Source organism: Fistularia commersonii, chromosome 27, assembly GCF_037954325.1.
Source record: "Fistularia commersonii isolate RoL2024-O1a breed Wild chromosome 27, RoL_Fcom_v1.0, whole genome shotgun sequence".
Lineage (NCBI taxonomy): Eukaryota > Metazoa > Chordata > Actinopteri > Syngnathiformes > Fistulariidae > Fistularia > Fistularia commersonii.
The window spans coordinates 7,731,177-7,743,180 of NC_141310.1; the positions used below are offsets into that span (position 1 = coordinate 7,731,177).

The window sequence follows — 12,004 nt, forward strand, 5'->3', positions numbered from 1 at the left end:
TAAGAAGGAGCCAGGTAGGAAAGGTGACCCCAGCTACTCATCTGTGAAATGGTAAAAGCGGTCTGGTGCTATGAGATATAATGAATATATATTCACCAGAACATTACAGGGAGCCTTAATGTGTTCACCAAATTAGACTCCACGACGAGAATGGATATCTGCATAAAATCAGATATGACAAAAGCAGTTCTTCTGGAATGTCTCTGAATATTGATTTAAATTGCAATAACCTTTCCATCTGCGGGTGCAGCCTTACCTCCTGCCATGCAGCATAAAATCTGGATTTACTCTTCAACCCCAAATCGTTCTGTGCTTTACTGTGCTGCTCACTGTCAAAGTGACACCAGAAAACGGGGGAACAGGAGGTGAGGCCAGCAACAAATGCCAAGTTCATAATGCGTATTGAAATCCAGGCACAGACAAACTGAGTAAGCAGTACTACGGACATTCAATTCCACAAAACAACTTGAAATGTGTGACGATCATGACTTACTCACACTACGGGCTCATGTCTCCTTTTACTTTCGTAAACCGGATTCATTCTACATATTTTTTTTAATCCCATGTCTCAAAAATTTGTATTCGTTTTCTCCTTTCTCTCCAGCTCTACAGTATGCACTCTCACCTCTCGGCAAACCCTCTTCCCTTCCCCTTATTTGCTACTGTCTGATACATAATGAAATACAAATGTCTATGCTTGACCTTTTCTGGCTGCGCTGAGACCAAAAGACAGCTGCAACCTTATTAAAATCACCGCCGTCTCTTAACCCCTTTCTCTCATGTCTCTCTCTCACACACACACACACACAATCTCTCGGTACATGCTGGATCTGATAACGCACATTCCTGTCGACGCGATTGGTAATTTCCATGCAAAGTATGTGTGCATATGTGTGCGATTGTGCCCATGTGTTCACTCTAGCATGGAAGGCAGATTAAAGACTGCTGGGCATATCTTTTTCTGAGCCCCTTGAACGAAGACTAAACTTCTTTTTTTTTTTTTCTCCACGTGATCACACACTTTCCTTTTCTTGTCTTTATCTGGCTCTTCGTGCTCACAATCTCTCCCATCTTGGTCAGTGTTTACATGGTGGTCCCAGTTTTCTCAGGACTTGCAATGTTAAAGAACAAAAAATAATATAAAAGCTATATGTCTAGCAATGTATTTCCTCAGCCTTTCAGTTTCGGTGCAGTTTAAATTCTTAATCCGAGGAAGTGCTAGTGCGATTTGTGGAAGGATAACGTTTCTCATCCATATTTAATGAATCCTTGGAAAATAAAGGCATGCACATCTTTATCACCTACAGAGTCTAAGAAAAAAAATGGTGGGCTATTTAAATAATGTTTATATACACCGGCAACTAAATGTAGCTATCATCGGGTACAGTTTAATGTGTCTGGTACAACAGCTGTCCTGTAACCCACTGCTTTGTGAGACACACATGCTCAGTTCTGACAGATATGTATTCAATCAACTACATGTTTATCACTGAGGTAGTGATTTGCGAAAACATTAACAACATAATGCACCCATGTTGAACACTCAAGATTCTCTCAATAATAATGAGGTAAATTAGTACCTGTCTCCACGAGACACTGACAAGTGCGAATTAAAGTTATCTTAAGGATGGTGTGTACTGAGATAGATCGGGAATGAATCATTCATGTAACTTAAGAAGACGTGCGTGAGGGTGTATGTGTGTGCTATTAACATCTTATATCCTTCTTCAGGTCTTCAGCGTCGTCGTCTGATCCCAGCTCTGACCTTGGACTCTTCCTCACCTTCACACCGCACCTCCAAACAGGCCATTACTTCATCCTCTTCCTCATCTTCAAGCCCTAGTGCATGCTGGGTGGACGGACCATTAGGGCCCCCGGCACCGGCCAACCTCCGGGCTGCAGCGGCACCGACTGAAACCTTTGAGATTAAGGTGTATGAGATAGACGATGTGGAGCGACTGCAGAAGAGGAGGGACAAAGTAGGGGGCAAGGTGAGAAAATTGAAGCAATAAGCCAGAGTAGAGGGATTAAAAAAGACTGGCGATCAGAACGGATACCTCAGAAAGGAAATGCATGCCACAATGAGGTACTGACAACTTAAAAAATATATATGAAAGGGTTGCATTTGAAAATCCTTCACTGCCAATTCTGGATTTCTTTGAAGTCTCGTTCAATGTACTGTATTTCTTTAAATTTTCAATATTCTCAGAATAGAGAACATACAAAGGAGTGAAATATTCACAAATGATTACATGGCTCAGGTTTTGGGGATTGCCACCATTAAAACTTTCATGCATTACAAAGAGGGAGCATTGTGGTTAGGGAGAATGGGAAGGGGAGAAAAGCATGAAATATAGATTTTCCCTGCAGCAGCCTCCATAAAGCCTCAACCCCCAACTGTTTTAGTGAAGATTGCAGTTATACTGGGAGACAACAAGGTGTGAGTGTGTGAAGCTCAGTTAAAGCAAGGGTTGCAAGCAGTGTTACACATGATCCTGGATACAGAAAAGTAGACTTCGGTCATATCTGTCTGCCTGTCTTCACTCTGTGTGTCCCCTCGGTGTCAGGAGGTAGTGTATGTCAGTGCCAGGCTCCGTCTGCTGGAGCACCGTCAGCAGCGCATCAGCGAAGTAAAAGCCAAGTACCAGTGTTTGAAGAAGGAACTGGAACAAACCAAACAGTACCTGATGCTGGAACCACATAAATGGACAACTGAGTGTAAGTGCATTTGGATATACATATAACTTATAGTAAGAAAAAAAAATCCAAAATCTCTGAGGGACTTTATGAGGGATCATATCTTGTTACAAAAAGGGAATCAATCAATCCAAAACAATTTAATAGGAGTACTTTTTATATGTCTAATTCTATCACATTGCAGCTCAAATGTGCATTTATATTGTAAGCACTGACAGCTTAAAATTACTGCTGTTTTTTGTACGGAAATCTCAGGCTCTCTTTGATAAGAAAATACATAAATCTGCAGCTGTGTGATGAAATGTAATACAATTCTGTGATAGATGATGTAGATTGCTCATGAATTTGGTAATTGTTTGACTGTGGGTGATCTAGAATGTAAACATGGGACGTGATCAGCAAATCTTTGATTGAGTCATCCTTTATCATGTGATCCAAAACTGGAACAACTCTGACATGAATTTTTTTTACGACAGGCCCGACGAAACCACTGGATATATTTCCAAACCTCTCATGACTTGTTCATGCATGTGGCAGTTTTACTTTTTTCTTTAACAGATTCCAAAATCAATCACATTTTATGAACAATAGGTTTTGATAATTTAATGAACTACAGTTTCACAAAGTTTACAAATGAGCCTGTCTGTGAATTTCTGTATCAACTCAAGCACTTAAGCAGAAAGTCCACATATTGTCCATCCAGCCAGGCGGGGCTCGGATATGTTTGTTGATCAGTAATGGTTAACCGCCCCCCCACCCCCCCATCCATTTGACTCTGCAAAGCAGTGCCTCCGACTGGGGATCTGCTGTTTGTTAAGTTTTGAGGTGCATTTGGCTGGTTTGGGTAAACGTGTATCTTTAGAAAAATGGGCAGCACAAATCTTTATAAAATTGTCCTAAATCCCATACCATTCTATTGTTTAATGGACCTCTATCAATGTGTTATGGTCTTTATATATAGCTCTATAAATATCCTCTTAATATGATGCATTGAAGCTTTTTGAGTAACAGTGGCCAAGTACTCCATAAAATAGAAACAGTCAAGTAAATCGGATTTATGTTATACACTTAATACTAATGTGACAACTTTGTAGGGGTTCTGCGTTTTCAAAGATTCAGAGGGATACCTTATCAACGTTGGTATGTGATTAAGTGATCACAGGGTTTAAATTTTAACATTTACTTTTCCTTTCTCCGTTTGTCGATATCCAGTTGAGATGCAGCAGATCTATGAAGCAGACTCATTGGAGTATCTGGAAGCTTTGGAGACAGTAACGGGCAAACTGGAGACCAGAGTAAACTTCTGCAAGGCCCACCTCATGATGATAACCTGCTTTGACGTGTCCTCAAGACATCGATAGACAGATGGGGGACGCTGAGAAGGGGTTGACAAAGGAGCAAATGGACTTGGATGTTGACATTTGGACCAGTTACTGCCCAATAGCCGATCGATTTAAAAAAACACAATCTCATTGGTTGACTCGATAGGTAGGAGAGGAGGTCTATGGATGGACTAATCTCTTGATTCTGCAAAACATTGGCCATCATTATGTTTCCTATATATGTAAGTGGGAAGAAAGACAGAGGGGTGAAGACAGATGGATTAATTACAAATAGATGCAAGGAACTATCCAATACATTTTTGGGGGGAAAACTGCTTCAGAAATTCATCTGATGGACAAGACACTTGAAATCAGACAAACTTTGACAGACAGGTGGTCCTGCATTTGAAAGCAAGTATTCACATTCACACACATCTAAGTGGTAATGCTTTTCTGATGAGTGAAATAATGGACTGTCAAGGCACCTCTCAGAGTCTTACATGAAGGAATGTATGTAGGAATAGAAAGGAGGGGAGAACAAAAACTGCCGTTTTTCTTAAACAAAGAAAGATTCAGCTGAGGTGCAAAAGAAAAGACCATATTGGAAGAGCACTTTTTAAGAGTTTACACAGTTGAAGGCCCCTGGCTGTATATATAGAAATACTGGTTATTGTGCAGTAATTAAAAGAGATCAAGAGAGGCGGACAGAGAAATATGATTTACAAGTGCCTTGTGAACACTGAAACAATACTAATGCCCATTATCTGTCTGAAATTGTCTACATGCAGTACGAATGGTGCTAGCATAGAGGGAAAAACCTAGAAGATTAGTGTCCTTGATTATTTCTTTTTGGCTAATTCTAAAACAGATGCTATATTCATGGTTTTGTTCCTATATGCAATGAACTGCATATTTAACTGTTCAGATTTGAAAAAAGGCAAGACCAGCAAAATTAGTTCAATGGATGGATCAGTGTTGTTTCCTTTTTTGTCTGGTATATTTTGCTAATTCAGTGGTCACCTCTTCAAGAGCACCAATGGACCTCAATGTCCATCCCTCCTACCTTAATAGTAGGAACAATAACATCCTTTATCAACAAAAAATATGGACCTAAACCATATACAATACATTTTTATCTCACAGAATCTTGAAAGAAAGAAAAAGACCAGTAAAAGCCTGTTTCTTGCAGAATTCTTTTTACCTTGACTTTTGCTCTCAAATAGATCACATCTAAATTTTTGACCCTGTGGGGCTCAAGTACTTTCCCCAAATGCGGATGTGATGGTTTTTCCATGTATACAAAGCAATGGAACATCTGTTTCATATACGAGTCAGAAGTGACTCGTACGTATCTCTTACCCAGTGTTGAGTAAATCCGTAGATTAAATGACTGACTGACTGACTGACTGACAAGCAGCCTGTCTGCTCTTTGTATCTGTGTTGTTCTGCTCTCTGAAACAAAACTGAATGATTTGTCAATGTGTGTGTTTTATAGGTATTTTTTTTTTATTTGAAAGCAATGGGACCATGCAGAGACCATAAAGATTGGAGGAAGCAGATAGATTAACTTTCTACTTTTTTTAAAAGTTGTATAACACAATAAAGCAGCAAAGGTGTAACTTGGTGGGGAAATACAAAGTGGGAGGATACAGCAGGTCTATTGCCTAAAACTATGGCAACAAGTTTATTTTGTAATAGTTCTAGTATTTTGTGACATTTGTGGAGCAACATTAACGTGAAAATAAATCATCAAAACATAAAAAGAAAAAAAAAGAAATAAATGTAATTAGATGACCATGACAAAAGAAATGATAAAGACCGAAAGCTAGATCTCTGTTTGGTTCCATATCTTTTAAAAGAATAGCAACACACTTTAATATTATCATCTATGGTGCTTGAGATGTTTATGATCTAAATGTTTGTATAAATATAAATATTTGAAAGAATCTGTTTAACTCAAAGACGGAACCTTCAAATGCTTCTTCTGCATCGCTGTCATTGCATCTCAACTTTAACACCCTATTCTGAATGTCCGTACCGCAGAAAGCAGAGTAATACTCTGGGATGCTCTGGAAAAGTGAAAGGAGGAAGAGGGCCTCAATCTCTCAAGAGTGGCCAATGTATTATTGGCATAATATTTCAAAAGTGTATCAGCACAAATATTTCTCTCCCTGCTCATTAAGCAAATCTCATGCAGAGGCAGTCATAAGATAGTGTTAACTAAAAGTAAAAAGAAAAAAATATGTTATACAGACTGGATTCATTCAGTGATCCAATAGAGCGTGAGCAAAGTAGCCTCGCAATATCTGGTCATTTCCTGTTTGTGTTTCAGTTTGCAGTCATGAGTAAAAATATATATTTATTTGTGCTCAAGAGGGGCAGAATTAATGTGTTTATTTATTTACACCTTATGATCTTCAAAGTTACTATGCATTTAAGATAAAAAAATGTACATACTTTGCTGAGCCCATGCCATATATTAAGTATATATACTGTATACATCATATATACGCTCATCTTTATTTTCTCTATCTTCTGTTCTAATTTGCTCTTGCTGTTTGTCCTGGGGGGTTTTATGGTAAGGGTTTCCTAAAACATTCATACTGAGGATTGCGCCTCTTCCAGCACTTGAACTGATAAGTGATGGATAATTTTTTTACAAATGAAAGAAAACTTTCTAGGTCAGAATAGGGTTGTTTTGTGTGAAATGCTGGTATAATCCCAAGTATCGACTGAAGCCTTGTGAATTCAGGTGAATGTTTTGGAAACCCCAACCCCTGAATGAGGTAATGGCATGTATTGTCTCTAAAGTTAGGATGCTATATGTGAGGTTTCTTCTGTAATATATCACTGCCAAATCTACTTAAATACCCCTTTATCATTTTCAGCAATAAATAAAACATGTGTTGATGATAATATTGTAGATCAATTTTCAGATACACATTTTCTAAATATAATTACTGGCACCAAACATTGTAAAAAAAAAAGTGATAAGTAAATGAAATAAGTCAATAAATTAATAAAATAGCCTAAAGAAAGTGCAAAAAAATGCTTTTTGCAGGATAATGCGTTTTTCTTGATAAATCTGACACATAGCATCTTAAGCTTCTTGAGGAGTATTGTGTGTTTATGTCTGTATCAGACCACATTTTTCAAAAGTGTTCCATCAGCAGTATCTTCAGATGAGATCTCTGTGCATCAGAATGAAAATATTCAAACCATTCAATTTAGTGTGCCAATGAAGAGAAAGAGAAAGTGAAAAAAATGTACTGAATCGATATCTTCTGAGGTCACGACAGCCTCAGTGCAAATGGGGGACTCTGTGGTGTGAGATATTCTCTGCATATGTGCAATTTCCTTTACTTACACAAAAGACCACAATTATATAGTTTTCGGTGCTGATGAACACAGTGTCTTTGAGAAGCGTGGTCTGACATTGTGTTGATGGAGGAAAAAGATGGGGGGGATGTAAATAAAGGAATGTATTGAGATGATGATTTTGTTTCTTGAAGAGAAAACACTGTGGCACATCACCCAACACATTCTTCACATTACCTTTATACATACACACACACACACACACACACACACACACACACACATATATATATATATATATGTATATACACACACACACACACACACACACACACACACACACACACACACATATATATATATATACATACACACACACACACACACATATATATATATATATATATATATATATATATGAATACATTTGAAAGAGGTCAAACACAGATAGGAATTCTATAAAAGCTAGAAAAAAGGACAACTACGGTTTCCTGTCTCCATTGTTGTCCTGTTACTCCACGAGGGTTATATCTTGGTCAATTTCCATAACGCTGGCTATTTTAACTCAAATTGCATAAAATTTGACTAGTGTGTGCATCACTTAATTTCTGTATCAGCCCCCATAAAAAATAAAAATAAAAACACTTATGTGCAAAGATTAGTTTTGGTGAAGTTCCATTATCATTGTAATTTATCGCTCTTACTGCCATTACAGTGTGAAAAAGCATTCATTTTGGCTCCAAAATAATACTTTCAGCCATTTTCCTCACCAGAGCAAGCCCTTTGGTCAATGGGAAAATGCTGTGAGTTTTGTTCCCAGCCATTTATTTATATTTTACGGTTACTCCTCCATACAGCATTGCAGGACCTTTGAATGAATACATTGGCGGTGTGGGGGTGTTTGTATTGAAATTGTAGACGCATGTATAGGCTAGAGAAATTCAAATGACCCCAGTTACAGTTTAACAACTTCCTGCCTCTCATAAAAACACACACTCACACCTGAAATCGCTGCTTAAAAGCCAAGTGTTGTATGGCAATTTAATGTTTAAATAATGGCGGATAAAACTTTAGTTTATTGTTATTCACTGACAACACTACAATACTGACATTGTCTGATGGGAAATATACAGCTTCATCAGCATTTTTAAAATATGTAACCTATGGATTGAGAATTAACAAATGTATGTAGTAAATAGGGTATGAACAGCTGTATACTGTACATCTGACAAGGGTGGAACCAAAAGCAGTATACATATGCACATAATATTCAATATTTCTAATTTTAGTTTATAAAGCCAAATGCACAGTGAGTTAACTACATTGTTATTTCCATAGGTCCTGGCAGTCAGGGTCTGTTTAGATGCCTTTCTTTGTAATTTCATGGCTATTCGTGACTACACTGAGATATTGAGTTCTGTAGAAAATGTTTAAAATAAACTACTTGGACCAAAATGATGATGCAATTTGTTAAAAAGAAGCATCGCAACACCAAAGCAGATGCAGCTGCTCCACAGGTTTCTCTCCCGCTTAGATTTCTCATATGGAAATATCGTGCATTTTCATATCTCTGAGCTCTGGGAGAGAGGAAGATAATCATGAGATAATACCTGGAATAAAGCCTATCTCACTACATTTCAGTACGCTTCAAAAGGCTGCATCTCTAACATGAAGTGGCATGTTCAAGCGTGAAGCAAGGGAACGTCTTTGGAACATACCCATAGATCAATACTACTGATATTGAGACACTTCATCAAATCTCTATAAGTCACATCATAAAAAGAGTGGTAAAGAAAACAGTGAAAACAGTTGATGTTATCAGTCAGTTAAATGGTTGCCTTATCAGTTACTACAACAACTAATTCTTCAATTGCAGTGAACTTCACCGACCCGTGAGCTGCCAGAGATCAGCTGAAACACGTCAAAACAAAAAGATTTGACTGATTTCTTCAAAATCAACATCAGTGCAAAAAGATTGTCTGCAAACATGACAGTGGACATATGGATGATCTGGGTTATGGTTGGGAAAGAGTCTGGGTCAGGAAAAGGCTGTGTATTTCAGAAAAATGAAGGTTAAAACATTAGTACACCGTAATAAAAAAAAGAAGTGAAATGTGCACACAGACCAGTTTCAGCATGTCTGTTGTTCCAAATTCTACTGTTTGTTTGACCCATATACCCTCCCTATCTCGATGCAGTGTTTCCCACAATATGCTTTTAATCTGATATACTCCTCTCAAAATGACTACGCTCTCTGGAGGGCGTGATGTTAATAGTATTACTGGTAGTATGAAAGTACAAAAAGGAAAACGAATATAGAAATAGCACAAATGAAAATTACTTCATAGACCTTATGTGAAAATAATCCAATATCCTCTGCTATTATAGGATTTATCCCCCAGTAACACCAAAGGGAGGTTTGGGACTGGTGTTTTTAATTGCCAGCATTATCAAATTAGAAGATATTGTTTGTAAGAATGTTGCACATCCTTTCACTGGAGAGTGAGAGATTTACAGAATACCTTACTCAGACCATTTTTTAAATGTTTCCTTCCTTTTTATTTATCATGCCTCTGCACTAGCCTCAAATATATGCTTCGGATTACACCTGATAATGGCCATTTAATGGGGTGACAAAATCTGAATCTGCCGGTGAACGGGGAGGGATGGAGAGATGCTATTGGGGAGTATATGTAGGTGGGGGAGAAATTAGGTGGTGTGGCAGATAGAGAGAAACAGGGAGAGGAGGAGTACTTTAGAAATGAGAGCAAAAATTGAAAATAGGAGAACGTAAATGACATGAGGGTGAGTGAATTACGATGGGTGAAAACCACCGATGTGTCCCTTTTTTTTTTTGATCGGCTCTGGCTGCCTGCAGAGAAATGTTGCGACAGAGAGATGGATGGTGAATCTAATTTGAAAGCCTTTAGGGAGGGAGAGAGTCAGGCAGTGAGAGCGAGACGGTGAGTGACGATAGTAAATCTAATTTGATGGCCGTTATGAGGTGAGAGGAGAAAGAGGGAGGGAGAGACAGAAAGCAACAGAGCCAACGAAGTGAGTAATGAAGGTAGAGACAGCTGTATTGTACCATAGGACTCTGCCACACGTCAGCTGGTGAACATGTGACATTTTTACTCAAAGCTGCTCAGATATTCATATTCATTTTATAAAGTCTCCTCAAGATATCATTGAAAAACAGATTTTTTTTTTTTCTGTAATGGGAATTTACATGGACTGAACTGGCTTTTGGCTGGTATGAAATAAAATCCTTTTGCATGAAAACAGGTTTCAGTGCTTGACAGTCATTTCCAAAGACCAAAAATTGATTGTCGATTCTGGCAAATATATCGGTCAGTTGATATGAGCTGTTATCAACCTTTGAGGTGCATAATTTTTTGGTGAACATGTTGACCTGAGATCTGATGGCCCAATCTTTCATACATAAAATATCCTTGTCTGTTTTCCATTCTTTCCATTTTAATTATATTTTGCTGATTTTATGTCATCTAGTCTAGTGTTACACTTTTGGCCTGTCAAATTAACTCACATTAAAACACTTCTAAATGCTATCATATAAGAGCATTATCAATGTTATTTGTCCTCATAAAGATACGTGTTCATTAAAATGCAATGGAAGTTTTTTTTTTATGTGTCTACTACATCTGCTATAAGTACTTTGATTAAAATCTTCTGATTTATCAGAAATTTACTTCCAAGTGTTGGTATCAGCAAAAAAAAAAAGAAAAATGAAAAAAATCACTGCCATTCAGGCTCTAAATGTTTTAGGCACAAATGTTTTTTCAATCAATTAATATTCGAAATCCCTCTGACAGCTGAGACAATATAGCAGGAGAATGTTAAAGAAGAATTCTCCCTTTATGAATTTTGTCCCACAGGAACGTAAGAAAAAACAAAATAACACAAAATAAAGGAAAACAACAAACCAAAACAAAAGAGGAGTTGAGGGGGAATTTAAAATACAACCATTGATCTTTTCAACTTGATCAGGCAAAAGAAAACAGGGGAAACATTACCTTTTTTTCATTAAAACTTTGTCTTAAATATAGGATTAAATTCAAAAATAATTAAGTAATGCGGTATATAATCTGTTTATCTATGGGCTTTTATGAATACCAACTAGTATTCTGTGCAACTATTTTTTTCTGTCAAATAATGATAAGTTCTTGGCACATAAATCCCAAATTGTTGAGTGATTTTCGGTCCTAGCAAAAATTGTCTGAGAAGTAAAAACCACTTGTAATGCTAAAGGAAATGATAGAATATCACTGCAATCCTCTCTTAACCCTTGAACACACACACACACACACACACACACACACACACACACACACACACACACACACACACACACACACACACACACACACACACACACACACACACACACACACACACACACACACACACACACACACACACACGTTTTCTGTACCAAAGGAATTGCTGTCAACTGCTTTGCAAAGGGAAGTGCATGGTTTTGTGTGTGTGTGTGTGTTTTTGAGGGAGGGGGGAGTCATTCCATTACAGGCACACGCTAAGCTTTACCACAAAGTCACAGAATCACACAAAAACAGAGATTAACATGGGACATATGTGTGGTGGATATTTGAAGCAGAGAGGTGGATATTAACAGAACTCCAATTTAC

General features: G+C 37.7%; 1 protein-coding gene across 1 annotated transcript in view; it reads left to right on the top strand.

Moving 5' to 3' along the window:
• The window catches only part of kif26ba (kinesin family member 26Ba), an 87,955-nt gene extending 80,450 nt beyond the window's left edge, over positions 1–7,505 (top strand). Inside the window, exons 26-28 of the mRNA XM_086174765.1 lie at positions 1,732–1,991; positions 2,568–2,718; positions 3,910–7,505. Of these exons, the coding sequence (XP_086030891.1) occupies positions 1,732–1,991; positions 2,568–2,718; positions 3,910–4,058 (560 nt within the window). The 3' untranslated portion in view covers positions 4,059–7,505. The remainder of the gene's footprint in view (positions 1–1,731; positions 1,992–2,567; positions 2,719–3,909) is intronic.
• The last annotated feature ends 4,499 nt before the right edge of the window (positions 7,506–12,004 follow it).